General features: G+C 39.4%; 1 protein-coding gene across 3 annotated transcripts in view; it reads right to left on the bottom strand.

The window, feature by feature from the left end:
• Positions 1–3,413: 3,413 nt before the first annotated feature.
• LOC124125695 (E3 ubiquitin-protein ligase HACE1-like) overlaps positions 3,414–17,624 on the bottom strand; it is a 38,632-nt gene continuing 24,421 nt past the window's right edge. For 2 of the 3 annotated variants that reach the window (XM_046489045.2, XM_046489055.2), the window contains exons 18-26: positions 16,854–16,941; positions 14,084–14,233; positions 12,880–12,941; positions 10,341–10,475; positions 9,513–9,644; positions 8,025–8,120; positions 7,261–7,331; positions 6,629–6,742; positions 3,414–5,209 (exon numbers count right to left, since the gene is read on the bottom strand). In XM_046489045.2, the coding sequence (XP_046345001.2) occupies positions 5,107–5,209; positions 6,629–6,742; positions 7,261–7,331; positions 8,025–8,120; positions 9,513–9,644; positions 10,341–10,475; positions 12,880–12,941; positions 14,084–14,233; positions 16,854–16,941 (951 nt within the window). In that variant the 3' untranslated portion in view covers positions 3,414–5,106. The other variant, XM_046489065.2, reaches the window with a different exon arrangement.

The raw sequence follows: 17,624 nt of genomic DNA, 5'->3' as shown, positions 1-17,624 counted from the left end.
AGTTAATGCCCAGTTTGCTACTTTGTGTGGGTTTCCGATAAACTTTGAACTGAAAACAATATGGCAACTCACTTTGACATTAAATGACAGCTTAACTGACTTGATGATTCGTAGAAAAAGGTAGGTGTTAGTTCTTTGAACTGATCTGTTGGCTTCCCTTGTTAGTTTCCACGCTTTGTCAGTTTCCATCTTTTGTTATCTTATTAATTTTTATGTCCTTACATGTACATATATGCTCTCTGCCTCATGGCATTCACTCACCTGATGAAGGACTAAGCGTATACTCTGAAACGTTGTGTTCCTCATAATAAAGAAGCTGACATCCGTATATTCTCTTCCTTATAGGTAGGTATTGACAATAATTTTCAACTGAACAGTCAGGCCAGATTTACAGAAATGTGACCAGCCCAATATAAAATTCACTGGCACTTGGCTGGCGGGCAGGCAGCTATTCTGAACACTGTTTAGAAATACACATGTATTGAGGGGTGTCTTTCATAGTGAAAAAGGCATACAATTTCCTTGTGTAATCAGAGCTTCAGATTCATGTGGAAACACAACTGATCCCATAGACTAACATCTAGTCTCTGAAATGAACATATCGTACATAAAAAAACAGTTGTTCAGTTATCTTAATAAAAATATAATAAAAAGGAGCCCAGTGACTCTCTTCATTTTAGGAGACCCTGATACTGCAGTGATCTAGAATTGCCAAACATTATAGACTTGCATGGGCTGTATTTGATATATATTTGTATCAGGGTCTGTAAGACAGACTACTGATCCCACTGAAACAGACATGAAATATTCATAAATATACATTCTTTCAAACCTCAACAATTTCCCAGTACCTCCTCTTCCACTCAACTATGGTGACTGAGCAGAAATGTCTGGCTTCACAATAAGGTTTAAGTTTGAATCACTGTGGGAAAATAAACTCATACCATTGACATATACTAAATCAAGTCTGGAACTGCAAGAGCTCATTCTTGTAAATTGGCAACATGAAAAATGTGTCAGTGTATTCCATTCTTAAACATGTACATGAAAAGGAGAGGTTTATCAGCCGATACACCTGAAGTTAAAACAAAACAAAACATAGCAATGAGACCGGGAGTGGGTATAAAAACTTGACAAACCACACATGCCTGCACCAGAAAACATGGATCTTTTGTTCAGTAAAAACTTAGAACAGAACTTAAAATGATGCAAACACAATTTACAAAACACATGAACGCTAAGTACTATTATGTCGTTATTTTGATTAAAATGAAATGTCGAACAACAATGTAACAAAGATATAAATATTCTGAATGTAAAGCGTTAAAAAGATTCATATTTTTAAAGTCAAAAACATAAACATATCACAGAAATAAAGGGTGTAATTTCTCATCAACATGGTTACCATATGCTAAGAGTTCTGGAGTGCCAGGAACTATATACAATTTTGGAATTTTCCAGACTTTAAGCCCAACCCATTTCTAAATGACTTGGGTGAGGTCAAAACATGAAATGATATATATAGAGTGAGTTGGGTTTAACGCTGCTGAAACAATATTCCAGTTATATCACGTCGTGTTAGCTTAATGTTGGACATTTACCATTTTGGTGAAACCCACGAGCAAGGGTATGGTGCTGACAAACCTTGAAACATAATTGGGGCGAACCGGGATTCAAACTCCAGTCGTAGGTTTTGTGCACAAGGGATGCAACTCTGCACAGCAAATTGCGGCGCTTTAGACAATTGGGCTACCTGTGGCTCCTAAAATGTAGACCAAGATGAGTGTGATAAGATACAACTAAAAACCCAAATTAATGTTAAAAACCAATCATTCTTCAAGATATTATTGAAAAAAACTTCTGTTTATGAGGAATTGATATTTTAATAACAAATAAGAGGTTTTGTTTTTTTAAGGATGAGGTAAAACAAAGAGTACTTTTTGGTCTAAAAGATTTGCATGATATTAGAAAGAGTAAAGTTTTAGAAGTTGTTATGAAAGTAATCTGCTAAAGTCGCACCCCGATGTCTTGAACTCCTTGGGACCAGGGCTGTGTTCCACAATCCTAACGCTACCATGATTGTTTGCCTATGTTAAAGTATGGGAGATGAGATCACCTTGGTGCTAAGATCACTTTGAGGAATGGGGCCCAGATAAATAGTTTTACTTGTCCATTTTTTTAGTTTGACTTACCAGGGCTACTGATAAGTTATTATTAAAAAACCCTTGGGATTATACTGAACTCGATCACAACAGGGAATTCGACACATATGGGTTAAAATAGTGGTAAGACCTTGCCAGGACCCCAGTTTGCTGGGGATTGTATGTTCATTTGTCAGAGAAGATCTGACAATTTTTCACTTGATAAGATATAAGATAAAATGTGCTAAAAAGGCTGATTTTAGAGGTATAATATCCCACTGTACAAGAACAAGTCTTTAGCCCAAGCTGATTTTCTTAGGTGTAGGTGAAGACATACATACATTTGGTTTCAAGTTCATCTTGAACCAGAGAAACCAGTTCATTATTATCCAGACTTTTGAACAGACATCCAGCATAGCCAGACCTGACATCAGGAAATATGCATACCATATTCGACATAACAAGCGCCAAGGGCGCTCTCAAAATTAGAAATAGGGGGCTCTTATTAGAATATAATTTTGGTGAGAAAAAAAACAGAGTTGAAAATTGTAAATTGTAAATTTTGTGGTTAATGCTGACAACCTTAAATGATACAAAAGAAAAGTTGGTGCGTATTATACATGACATATATATTTTCAAGAATTTAATTGTCCATAATTAAGGGTGCATATAACACATGAGTGCGTATTATACACGAATAAATAAGTCTTGTGTACATTGATCAGTGGGAAGGGGTGCTAATTGGGGATTGTTCACCAGCCAATATATTAGCAAATATCGCCGTGGGCAGGCTATTAATACATTGCAAATATGTCCGTGGGCGCTTCTTACGTCGAATACAGTACATTTGATAAAAAGACATGAACTAAAGGTGTCAGTTTCTTCATAATACTCAAGTTATAGGCAGGCTATAAATACATAGCAAACATTGCAAAGAGAACACACAAGCAATGCAGCACAGGGATTCCTGACCTTGGAGTGTCAAAGGCAACAAAGCGTAGGACTGGGAGGAGTCCACATTTGCTACCCGGGTACCCAGGCCCCAATTAGCCGACCCTACCCGGAAACCCGCTGTAGGTCTGAAGAGTCACAAAATGGGAATTGTTTTACCAGAGCCCTGGCAAAAACTACTTAGATTCATGCATAAAATGATCTGGTCATTCATTCACTGAAGTTGACTGAAACTTCATCTTTACTCAAATATATATATATAAGTCAGAAGGAATGAGTGCATAGTTAGAAAGAAATGTGAACATCTAGGGACTTGTAGTGTAACACTTGATTTTGAGTGTTTATTGTCATTAAACAACATATCACATGACTAACCACGGGTCCTCTGGGTACCCGGGTCCCACCCAAGAACCTGAGTTACCTGTCCCAGCCCTAGCACAGTGTATAGTGGTCTGGAAAGGCAAAAGCGATATGTATTGATCTACCAAAATACTCCAATAGAGGTCAAGGCTGTTCTATTTCTGCACTTGCTCTTTACATATCCTTGGCTTAGGCCTAGCTCTTGATTATTTTTCGAGTTGATTATAAAGGTGTACCAAAATAAATTTGTAATGTCATGGAATCTATCTTATGGCCAGTCAGTAGATTTTGCACTGAAGCCACATACAGTTCCTCAATTCCCATGGTCAACTTCAGATGAATACCTGGCCTCTGAAGGAGAAATTATGGCATGTTGATTGCATTATGAGATCATCAGTCCATATTCTTGATTACCACACTGAAAAGCTGTCATCAAACAAGGCCATATCCTTGACTTCCACACTGAAGAGTTGTCATCAAACAAGGCCCTATCCTTGACTACCACACTGAAGTGTTGTCATCAAACAAGGCCATATCCTTGACTTCCACACTGAAGAGTTGTCATAAAACAAGGCCATATCCTTGACTTCCACACTGAAGAGTTGTCATCAAACAAGGCCATATCCTTGACTTCCACACTGAAGAGTTGTCATCAAACAAGGCCCTATCCTTGACTACCACACTGAAGAGTGTTCATCAAACAAGGCCCTATCCTTGACTTCCACACTGAAGAGTTGTCATCAAACAAGGCCATATCCTTGACTTCCACACTGAAGAGTTGTCATCAAACAAGGCCATATCCTTGACTTCCACACTGAAGAGTTGTCATCAAACAAGGCCATATCCTTGACTTCCACACTGAAAAGTTGTCATCAAACAAGGCCATATCCTTGACGTCCCAATCTCATTAAAATCAAATCTTCATATGGGCTACCACTACACAAAGGTCTGAGGACATCCAATGCAGTTCACGTCGGAACAACCTTTTATCGACAAATTAAATGACTAGCCAATCAAACTGCTGGCTGGAATGGAAGTCACTATTTCCAAACTGGTGACTTCCATTCCATACTATGCTGTGAACAATACTTTGACAAGTTGTTGATTCAAATTTGGAAACTGAACAAAACAAAATTCTGGAATGTCTGATGGCCAACATTGTATGGCTGTAATTCCAATGGACTAATGAAAGTATCTTCCGTTTCAAATGTTTATGCCATTGAAGTGAGAGACAGATGATGACTTTAATGGAATGAGATGTGTAACTGTCATTTGGAATGTCTCTTGTTAACCTTTCGGAGGCTGCATGATTAGAAAACAGAATTGGATTTTAACTTTCGCAATCTCGTAAGTGCCGCCATGATTGGTTGGATGAAAGGTCGTTCTGATGTAATCTGTAATGGGATGTAATCAGATATATGTGTTGCAGTAGCGAGGACCAAGACCCTGTGTGCGACATACGCTTTCAGTCGGAAAGCGCACATTAAATCCCTAATATAAGTAAGTAAGTAAGGACCAAGACCAGATTTTAACGAGAATGTCGACTTCCACAGTGAAGAGCTATCATCAGACAAGTCCATATCCTTGACTTCCACACTGAAGAGCTATCATCAGACAAGTCCATATCCTTGACTTCCACACTGAAGAGCTATCATCAGACAAGTCCATATCCTTGACTTCCACACTGAAGAGCTATCATCAAGCAGCGTTTCAGTTCTTCTTTTGTAGGATATTCAGCAAGTTTCAGGAGGTTGATACTGGAAGAGGAAATGAATGGAAAATATATTTTCAGCACCAAGAATGCATAATATTGGACACAGGTCATCTTTGCACCCATGTGAGAATGTATGAATGTTTTGGAAACCATATCAAACAACTCTCCTTGGATGGCTTATACCCCACATCCAGTCTCAATAGTTTCTTTTGTTTAAAGCAAACATCATAAGTTGTAGCAGGATCACGAGGGGTACATTTAGTAGTATGCGTCCCACGTATGCTAACGCGGGACGCATTCAACCAAATGTACCCCTCGTGGTTCTGCTACAACCAATTTATCCAACCGACATGTTCTAATATGACATTGTAAAAGAGTTAAACAAATTCAAACTTGATAGAAAACAGCTATTCGATTGAGCTGAGATCATGTGACTCTCATTGGGGAGTTTACCAGCAGTGTGAGGTACGTGGTTGATGGTGAACTGCTGGTGACTTCCATAAAGGTATGTGACATACTCACCATGTTGATGCTGTGGGGAGTTTACCAGCAGTGTAGGGTACGTGGTTGATGGTGAACTGTTGGTGACTTCCATAAAGGTATGTGACATACTCACCATGTTGATGCTGTGGGGAGTTTACCAGCAGTGTAAGGTACTTGGCTGATGGTGAACTGTTGGTGACTTCCATAAAGGTATGTGACATACTCACCATGTTGATGCTGTGGGGAGTTTACCAGCAGTGTAAGGTACGTGGCTGATGGTGAACTGTTGGTGACTTCCATAAAGGTATGTGACATACTCACCATGTTGATGCTGTGGGGAGTTTACCAGCAGTGTAAGGTACGTGGCTGATGGTGAACTGTTGGTGACTTCCATAAAGGTATGTGACATACTCACCATGTTGATGCTGTGGGGAGTTTACCAGCAGTGTAAGGTACGTGGCTGATGGTGAACTGTTGGTGACTTCCATAAAGGTATGTGACATACTCACCATGTTGATGCTGTGGGGAGTTTACCAGCAGTGTAAGGTACGTGGCTGATGGTGAACTGTTGGTGACTTCCATAAAGGTATGTGACATACTCACCATGTTGATGCTGTGGGGAGTTTACCAGCAGTGTAAGGTACGTGGCTGATGGTGAACTGTTGGTGACTTCCATAAAGGTATGTGACATACTCACCATGTTGATGCTGTGGGGAGTTTACCAGCAGTGTAAGGTACGTGGCTGATGGTGAACTGTTGGTGACTTCCATAAAGGTATGTGACATACTCACCATGTTGATGCTGTGGGGAGTTTACCAGCAGTGTAAGGTACGTGGCTGATGGTGAACTGTTGGTGACTTCCATAAAGGTATGTGACATACTCACCATGTTGATGCTGTGGGGAGTTTACCAGCAGTGTAAGGTACGTGGCTGATGGTGAACTGTTGGTGACTTCCATAAAGGTATGTGACATACTCACCATGTTGATGCTGTGGGGAGTTTACCAGCAGTGTAAGGGACGTGGCTGATGGTGAACTGCTGGTGACTTCCACTGCTGCTGAGGTTAGCGAACCCACCATATGGCACTCGGGAACTGGACATAAAGACCACAAATTGAATCAGCCATGCTGGTAGTTTAATAATTCCCTGTTGACTACACTGATTCCCAACATTCTTACAATTACAGCCATAAACAATTATATACTTGTTTATATGAGGGCCACTAACACCAGATTTGTTACACAAAATACACAAGGTAATCTTAATCCCTGGATGTAAAACTTAATCCCTGGATGTAAAACAATGCGAAGCAGAACAAAAATTCAATTTAAACGGTAAATCAACATGTCTGGTGATTTTTTTATCTCTAATTTCAAATTTGTACTGACCAAGTTTCTCATCACCGGAATTCGCTGAAGAGGTACGGTGTAATTTTTTTCTGCGCTTAATGTTCACATTCTTTTTCTCCAAAAAACTGAATCCACTGGAGGGGGGTGCGCATTATACTCAGGTGCGCACTATACTCAAGAAAATATGGTAATTAATAACAACAGATGTGAGCATATGACGTTGATGTTGTATTGATAAGTTGTCCCTTGTATAGCCACTGACCTGCCAGTCACAAACTGCAGCATGAGGACCCTTTCCTGCTGTGTGAAGTCGCCTACCACCTCCCAGAACCACTGGACAACAGAACATCACACAGCTAGAAACAGTGCTCTGCATTTGATGAGTCACATCACACAGATAGAGTTTTAGTTTCTTAAATAGATAATTTGGCAGTTATGAGGAAAACACTTTAATTCAACCAGTTTGACACCTAGCAGACAATGCAAACAAACCCAGTTACTTCCCTTTACCCAATGTATTCGGATAAACATCAGTTCATTTCAGCTCAACAATACTTACCAAAAGTTACCAAAGGTATGTTACAATTATTTCTCAGTGAGGTACATGAGCGGGCTACATTGAAAAGGATTGCCCGCTTCTTCATCAGAAATCAGAAGCCAGTATTTTAACGTTAGATAAATAACCTTGGGCAAAAGGAAAACAGATTTTCGATGAAATTGCAGAGGGGCGATGGCATTGAGATTGTATTACACATCAAGTCGGATACAATGGGATTTGGGTAAATCTGTTCACAATAAATAATTGCATCAAAATGACATACCAAGATTACCGAAACGAACGAGCATAACTGTAATCTTTATATTGACCGAGATATTCACAATTTTGCAGATAGTATAAATTTCCTTTTCATGTTATAATCTCATTAAATCAGATCTGTTCAAGAACCTCTCCAGGTCTGGTCTTGACCTATGGAGTGTGTGTCAGATCTCCACAGAGACATATAAAAGCTTGATGGTATAAGTTACCTGTATGACTGGAGTGTCTACAGTATAGCCAGTGTAGCCGGTGTTAGCCTCCCAGTCTGCCAGGTCAATGTCAGGAAGACCTGACACCATCAGCTCCTGCAACACACATTCAGCCCATCACAACACAGTTCATCCAGATCAATGTCAGGAAGACCTGACACCATCAGCTCCTACAACACACATTCAGCCCATCACAACACAGTTCATCCAGGTCAATGTCAGGAAGACCTGACACCATCAATTCCTACAACACACATTCAGCCCATCACAACACAGTTCACCCAGATCAATGTCAGGAAGACCTGACACCATCAGCTCCTACAACACACATTCAGCCCATCACAACACAGTTCATCCAGGTCAATGTCAGGAAGACCTGACACCATCAGCTCCTGCAACACACATTCAGCCCATCACAACACAGTTCATACAGGTCAATGTCAGGAAGACCTGACACCATCAATTCCTACAGCACACATTTACCCTATCACAACACAGTCAGAGGAGCACTGGAACCTCTCATATCAAGTACTTTATTTCTCTTGGCATAGTAAAACAGTTGATAAAAAACTCTTCCTACATAAACCCACTACCAAATCATGCTATTTCAAACAAAAGTCTCACAAAGATCAAGAGAGTATGTAAGGGGCAAAGGTAGCAATATTCAAGCAATATCAAGGCCGGGGACACAATGAAAAGACTTTAAACACGTTGTACCCATGTGGGGAATTGAACCCAGGATAACCATATGCCTTAAAGGGCAAGTTCACACGGAAATGAACCAATTTTTCTTGTACTTTTTCCACATTAAAAGTGTTAACATAGAAGTGTCATAGACAAAAATATAAAAACATCATATTTAATTAACATATTCTTTGCATTAAAACGATTTATATTTTTCACATTTACTAAGTGTTCTATTTCCATAACAAAAACACCATGGCTTATGCCCCTTGCAATATGACATCATTGGTGCCAATTGATAAACATTATGACGTCATCATGCTTTGTTAGAGCCGCTTCACGTGGTGTAGGTACAGTTTTGTGATTTTAGCGTCTCAGATGCCAGCCAGAATTGTGTTATACTGAGTCACCACTGCGCCGGAGTGTGTCGTAGACCATGTTGTTTTACATAAAAACTGGTCCTTGATATCTTTTGCGTTGAGAATAGACAGGGACCCAGTTGAATTAGCACCAATTACGTCATAATCTAAGGGGGATAACTCAGGCCTATTTTGCTCGTAAAACGAAGGCCTCATAACGGCATATCATTTTAACACTATTGTGAGCTTCCTACTTTCACTGTGAGAAAAAATGAGTGTATATTTTCAAACACAGATACTAACTAATTCTAAAATTGCGTTTTGTTTAGAAAAAGAAAGAAAGTGATTTTTGCGTGTACACTTCCCCTTTAACCACTTGGCTACCACACAACCCAACAGATATTTAGTGAAGTCATAAACAGTACTACGTAAAATCAGCACCTACCAGTTCATACTCATCAAAGAGTTGTACAAGACTATGAGGAATGTAGTCATGGAAACCAGACAGGAAGCTGTTGATCTGGGGCATGATGGCTCGTGTCATGCGTAGCTCGGTCACTAGCTGGACATACTCAGCCTAGAGCAAAGGAGGTTCATGGAGATCATTACCAAATCCGTTTGTTATTGAGATAATCAAATATGGACCACATCTGATCATACATGACTAGAATTACATCTTGATGCCATACAACTAGAGAAGGATAAGGCAAAAGAGCTGCTTACATTGTCATCAAATTCCTGTACAAAGTGAGATATGGAAGAAAAGCTCCATAATGTATCTAACTTTGGGGAAACTCATCAGTGAGTGAGTGAGTTTGGTTTTATGCCGCTTTTAGTAATATTCCAGCAATATCACGGCAGGGGACTCCAGAAATGGGCTTCACACATTGTACCCATGTCGGGAATTGAACCCGGGTCTTCGGTGTGATGAGCGAACGCTTAAACCGCTAAGCTACCCGACCACCCCGGGTAAACCCATCAGCATAAGTATGTTGCAACAAGCAACAAGGTGCAGACAAAGGTTGTGCTGGTATAATTTGTTGCTTGTTGTTTGTTGTTAAACACCGCACTCAGCAATATTTGCGCTATTTGACAGCGGTCTGTAAATCATCGAGTCAGGACCAGACAATCCAGTGATTGACACCATGAGCATCGATCCACTCAATTGAACACCGACCACCCAATCCCGTTAGTCGCCTCTTACAAACAAGCATGGGCTGCTGAAGACCCCTCTACCCTGGATCTTCACGCGTCAGGTTGATGTGACCCTGACCTTGTTGGCGTCTGTGACAAGTATTCTGCTGCCCCCTGGTTTCAGGTCTACTTCTTGGAGCACCCCGAACACATCCGTTTCCACGGAGAATGTAAGGTCAAGGCCAAGCTGACTGATGTCATGATCCAGGATCCACTGTAAATGTAGTACATGCCTAATTTATCAAGTTCATTGTCATGGTTACCGAATTCCACTGGAATATAATTTGGGACAAATATATACTGTGGTTGGAAAAAGAACCATGAAAAAGATAGGACATGTCCAAAGATTGACAGGGTTCCAGATAAGCTGCTTATTTGTGTAAAATATGCGAATTAAATCACTATTACCCAATCAAGTTGAGTTGCTTTTGGACAAATAAATATGAAAAAAGTAAAAACGCCAACAGCATAACAACATTGAGATTAATTATCATCCTTTTCAACCTGTGTAACCTGAAGCATGTTCTATCTTATTGTCACTTCTGGTGATACGAATATGATCTCACAACTTGATGATGTCATATATTGGACAACGTTATTTTTTTAGAGGGAAATATCTAGTAAGTTGTTCCCCATATATGTAGCCGGGCTTTGCAGATAAAGGCAGTGGCCGAACAATTGCATCCAAAAGTAGGAGAGAATTGACCATCGGTATACATGGTATAAGGAGCAAAAGGTAACAGATAATCGATGTGAGGATTGTGAGAATATGCTTGAAATACAAAACTTACTCCACCTGTTCCTAAAATAGACTTATCCGACATTACTGAGATCGGATTCTATTCAGGGAGTCATCATTATTAAAATCTGGGAAAATATTTTTAAAGCTTGTACATTTCATCAACATCCTTAAAGAGGCTGTACATAATGTTTATATCTCACAAAAGAAATAAACAACTCTTTGTCCATAGTTAATAAAACACTGCAGGGAGAATAAACCATGAGGTTGTTTATCATACAATACAACACTGCAGGGAGAATAAACCATTAGGTTGTTTATTGTACAATAAAACACTGCAAGGAGAATAAACCATGAGGTTGTTTATCGTACAATAAAACACTGCAGGGAGAATAAACCATGAGGTTGTTCATCGTACAATAAAACACTGCAGGGAGAATAAACCATGAGGTTGTTTATCGTACAATAAAACACTGCAGGGAGAATAAACCATGAGGTTGTTTAACGTACAATAAAACACTGCAGGGAGAATAAACCCTGAGGTTGTTTATTGCACAATAAAACACTGCAGGGAGAATAAACCATGAGGTTGTTTATCGTACAATAAAACACTGCAGGGAGAATAAACCATGAGGTTGTTCATCGTACAATAAAACACTGCAGGGAGAATAAACCATGAGGTTGTTTATCGTACAATAAAACACTGCAGGGAGAATAAACCATGAGGTTTTTTATTGTACAAGAAAACACTGCAGGGAGAATAAACCATGAGGTTGTTCATCGTACAATAAAACACTGCAGGGAGAATAAACCATGAGGTTGTTCATCGTACAATAAAACACTGCAGGGAGAATAAACCATGAGGTTGTTCATCGTACAATAAAACACTGCAGGGAGAATAAACCATGAGGTTGTTTATCGTTCAATAAAACACTGCAGAGAGAATAAACCATGAGGTTGTTTATCATACAATAAAACACTGCAGGGAGAATAAACCATGAGGTTGTTTATCCTACAATAAAACACTGCAGGGAGAATAAACCATGAGGTTGTTTATTGCACAATAAAACACTGCAGGGAGAATAAACCATGAGATTGTTTATCGTACAATAAAACACTGCAGGGAGAATAAACCATGAGGTTGTTTATCCTACAATAAAACACTGCAGGGAGAATAAACCTTGAGGGGCAAAGCAGTATTATATTGTAAGATAAACAACAACCAAGAGACGTTTATTTCTTGATTGGACATATCTATTGCTATTCTGAATTTATTTGAAATGTTACACACTTTGGGCAGCAAACAAATAGATACAAATAAGAAGTCACCCGAAACAACATTTCTTGCAGAATAATTAGATAAAAACATCAACTCATTGGTGTAAAACTACCCAATAGATAGGACCCATGGGAGTGAAACTATACTGAATATCAAAAGAAACCTACCCAATGTGAATGATAACGTGCGTACATACTAAATTGCTCCAATATAATCTGGAGCTGTGGATTGAATTCAGCTGCTATGGTCATTGAATTAAAATGTGTACAATGTAGCATAAGTTGTGTGGTTTGAATTTGGAGCTAAGCTATCTAAGATTCAAATTATTAACTCTAAATATGGATATGTAACTCTTCTTATGTCATGACAGATTAACAATAATCATATGAAAGAATTGGGTGGTCCTTCACTTCTTTTGAGTAGTATATAATAAAGGATTCATACAACTGACACATGGATGCAGGAACGCATTATATAAAATTGCTAAAGTTTGGTTTAGGCAATGTGAATTTGTTAAAGGGATACCAAAACTTTGGTGTGTAATTTGAATGGTTTTAGGGCAAACAAGTGAGGTAAACAATTTTGAGATTAACAACTCACCTGTAAGTTTTTGGCATACTCTGGATCTATTGAGGCAACATCAGTGTAATTGACTGGTATACCTGCAGACAGAAGGACATGTCAGGAAGATCTGATTGTCTGTGACTGTAGAAATTACATCAGTATGACATTCTTGCAGATGATTCCGAGCCAGGAATACACTTGCCATCCTGAACATGCATTTTAAAGAAGTAAAAAACTAACACAACTCTTTGTCATTATGCAAAAGCATAGAAAAATTGCCCCTTTCAGAACTCGTTTCTACTTCTGTAATCAACAGATTCGAATAATTTTACATGATAAAACTCATCCAGTATGTGTTTGTAGAAGGAGACTGACCCAGTATGTTTCTGTAAAGACTGACCCAGTATGTGTCTGTAGAGACTCACCCAGTATGTGTCTGTAGAGAATCACCCAGTATGTGTCTGTAGAGACTGACCCAGTATGTGTCTGTAGAGACTGACCCAGTATGTGTCTGTAGAGACTCACCCAGTATGTCTGTAGAGACTCACCCAGTATGTGTCTGTAGAGACTCACCCAGTATGTGTCTGTAGAGACTCACCCAGAATGTGTTTGTAGAGACTCACCCAGTACGTGTCTGTAGAGACTCACCCAGTATGTCTGTAGAGACTCACCCAGAATGTGTTTGTAGAGACTCACCCAGTACGTGTCTGTAGAGACTCACCCAGTATGTCTGTAGAGACTCACCCAGTATGTGTCTGTAGAGACTCACCCAGTATGTGTCTGTAGAGACTCACCCAGTATGTGTCAGTAGAGACTCACCCAGTATGTGTTTGTAGAGACTCACCCAGTATGTGTCTGTAGAGACTCACCCAGTATGTGTCTGTAGAGACTCACCCAGAATGTGTTTGTAGAGACTCACCCAGCACTTTTCTGTAGAGACTCACCCAGTATGTCTGTAGAGACTCACCCAGTATGTGTCTGTAGAGACTCACCAAGTTGGTGTCAGTAGAGACTCACCCAGTATGTGTTTGTAGAGACTCAACCAGTACGTGTCTGTAGAGACTCACCCAGTATGTGTCAGTAGACTCACCCAGGAGGTGTCTGTAGAGACTCACCCAGTATGTGTCTGTAGAGACTCACCCAGTATGTGTCTGTAGAGACTCACCCAGCATGTGTCTGTAGAGACTCACCCAGCATGTGTTTGTAGAGACTCACCCAGGAGGTGTCTGTAGAGACTCACCCAGTATGTGTTTGTAGAAGGACCTGGTGAAGTAGACACTGAGCAGCTGCCTGTGGAAGAGAGCGAGACCGATGGCCTGTCCGGCAAAGCGGAAGTAGCTGAGGTGGTCGGGGTTGATGGAGGAGTTGCTGTTGGGCTGGAACGTACAGCCTGAAACCAACACAACACAAGGACTCTACAGGCCACTGCAACACCGGGAGTTTGTGGTACCGCAATTGTTGACTTAAAAGAAATGAGCATGAAATACTTTTATCCCCAGCCAATACCGCCATTATCAATCTGAGTCAAAGTCGTTGCCATGGAAACTCGAAAAATAATTTTTTCAAAAATCCCCAACTATCAAAAGACACCAGTTCATGACTAGACCTATCAATGTGCCTAGTTTAGTCGAGATATCTCTCATGTTTTTTTAGTTCTGCTCCAGAAAAACAAAGCATGACGGACGGACGGATGGATATCCCCATTCCACTTCATGGCAGGGGATAATTAACATCCAATTCAGATGACTATTTGGAAACTAATTTGGACTAAAGTAAACTATTCTGCTAATTTCAATAAATAGAAAAGGGTTCCTTGCTTTCAATTATATCAGCTGATGGCATACATAAAAAATATGGGTGTAATAATTTCCTGAACTATTAACATATTGCAACTATCCATGAGACAATGGGAATACATCAATTCAGGGTTACAACATTACACTTGACAATGACACAGTACTTGACTATCGTTAGTCTTAAAAAGATAAACATATGTATGAACAAGATCTAAGAAATAAAATCACTATGAATTCCTTCACTTTGAACATACTTGACATCAGTGCTAGGCTTACACTGTAAATCTGGAAAGTTTTCTGACATTATTGTTAACAATAGCCCTAACTGCGTCTGGAAAGTTTTCTGACATTATTGTTAACAATAGCCCTAACTGCATCTGGAAAGTTTTCTGCCAGGACATTATTGTTAACAATAGCCCTAACTGTGTCTGGAAAGTTTTCTGCCAGGACATTATTGTTAACAATAGCCCTAACTGCGTCTGGAAAGTTTTCTGCCAGGACATTATTGTTAACAATAGCCCTAACTGTGTCTGGAAAGTTTTCTGCCAGGACATTATTGTTAACAATAGCCCTAACTGTGTCTGGAAAGTTTTCTGCCAGGACATTATTGTTTACAATAGCCCTAACTGCGCCTGGAAAGTGTTCTGGCAGGACATTATTGTTAACAATAGCCCGAACTGTGTCTGAAAAGTTTTCTGCCAGAACATTATTGTTTACAATAGCCCTAACTGTGTCTGGAAAGTTTTCTGGCAGGACATTATTGTTAACAATAGCCCTAACTGCGTCTGGAAAGTTTTCTGCCAGGACATTATTGTTAACAATAGCCCTAACTGTGTCTGGAAAGTTTTCTGGCAGGACATTATTGTTAACAATAGCCCTAACTGTGTCTGGAAAGTTTTCTGCCAGGACATTATTGTTAACAATAGCCCTAACTGCGTCTGGAAAGTTTTCTGGCAGGACATTATTGTTAACAATAGCCCTAACTGTGTCTGGAAAGTTTTATGCCAGGACATTATTGTTAACAATAGCCCTAACTGTGTCTGGAAAGTTTTCTGGCAGGACATTATTGTTAACAATAGCCCTAACTGTGTCTGGAAAGTGTTCTGCCAGGATATTATTGTTAACAATAGCCCTAACTCTGTCTGGAAAGTTTTCAACCAGGACATTATTAACAATAGCCCTAACTGTGTCTGGAAAGTTTTCTGCCAGGACATTATTGTTAACAATAGCCCTAACTGCGTCTGGAAAGTTGGAAACACCCTGTTGATGAGATTACCAGAGATCAAAGCTACTTTTGCACATTAGATTTCTTTATGAGCAGGAAGCAGTGTGATGAAAAGTTAACTCAATGTCAATAGTTTTATAAGGCTGGCGTTTGTCAGGACTTTTCAGTGTTATGTAAACAACTTGACAAGATGTGGCAGGTTATGGACCCTGAGTGACAATATGTAATCAAGGAATCAGAAAGTGAGGGTTTATGTATGGAGTATACTGGCTGCATCACCATGTGTTGAAGAGTTTGTTTGTTTGTTTGTTGTTTAATGCCACACTCAGCAATATTCCAGCTATTGTATATGACAGCGGTGTGTTGAAGTGACTAAAAGAAATATGCCTCCTTATATTGGGGGAAATATTAGCCTCTGACATCATGTCAAATAAAGCCAGGAACTCTGCATTGTTGAAAGACAGAGGTATCCATAATGACTTCACAGCAGTCTGGCAAAAGCAGTACTAATAAATATTTGTTTAAAAACCACCTATACTCTTTTTTGTTACTGGAAAACTAGATGCATTGTTTCCTCTCATGTTGTTTTACATGTTTAACTTAATAAAGTCTTTCCATTGTACAATTCCCAACATGGGTACAATGTGTGAATCCCATTTCGGGTGTCCCCCACCGTGATATTGCTGGAATATTGCTAAAAGTGGCGTAAAACCCAACTCACTCACTTTCCATTGTGATGGTATGAACATGATGAAGACATTGCTCACTGAGATGTTTGTTAGTTTGTTTGTTGTTTAACGCCACACCCAGCAATACTCCACCTTGATAATACTGGTCTGCAAATGTCTGAGTCTGGACAAGACAATCATGTGATCAATATTGTGAGTAATGATCCACGATGTCAGAGTATCAAGTCGTGATATCAAGTCACCAAGTCTGACCACTCACTGAGTTTAGCTGAATGGGACAAACCACGAGACTGCCCTTACCGTCAGCTGATTGTGTGAAGAGAGCATAGTCAGCATTCAGTATCTCCCGGGAAAGTACATCAAACCATTCTCGAACCACACCATGTCCCTGAAATCAGATAGTGAGAGAGTTTCATTTTAACCACATCTCAGTCAAATGTGTTAATTCCATTTGTCATCATATTCTTAGTCTTTCAAGACAATATGAGGTCTTGACTGTTTTATCAGCATTCAGCATCAAAGCTTCTAAATACTTCGAATGAATTAGTGAAGCATTCAGACAAGCAATTCTGATTTTTTAACTTTCAAAAATGAATATAATCAGGGAGTTCCAAATGCAGAAAAAAGTTGTGCTATTATATTATTATGGGTATTCTATACATCCTGTTGTTTCCGGTTGCCATGTCATCAACACCATAAATGGAGTAACATCAAAATAATATTTGTGTTGTGTGTTAGTTTCCATTTGTTAAAATACAAATTTCCAAATCAAGATGGGAAAATAATGTTTCAGTAAGTTGACATATGATTGTCTACTCATGTCCTACTCATCATTATTAATTACTCATCCATGAAGAGAGCATGTATAATAACAATACACAGTGTTTAATAACATCACATGCAGACAAATTTACTATTGATCATGAGCTGATCATTTGAATGGAGGCGTTGGTAGAACTGCAATTGTACACAGTCTACTCTGCTCCCAGATGGATAATTAACACCAAACAGACACAATTCTAATTTTCATGAAACACCAGAGATGCATAAACACAATGTGCATTCATCTTT

Source organism: Haliotis rufescens, unplaced genomic scaffold (genome assembly GCF_023055435.1).
Source record: "Haliotis rufescens isolate VD_foot unplaced genomic scaffold, xgHalRufe1.0.p SCAF_5, whole genome shotgun sequence".
NCBI lineage: Eukaryota > Metazoa > Mollusca > Gastropoda > Lepetellida > Haliotidae > Haliotis > Haliotis rufescens.
Note: the sequence above shows the minus strand (reverse complement) of the source record. Positions and strands in the feature narration are given on the sequence as shown.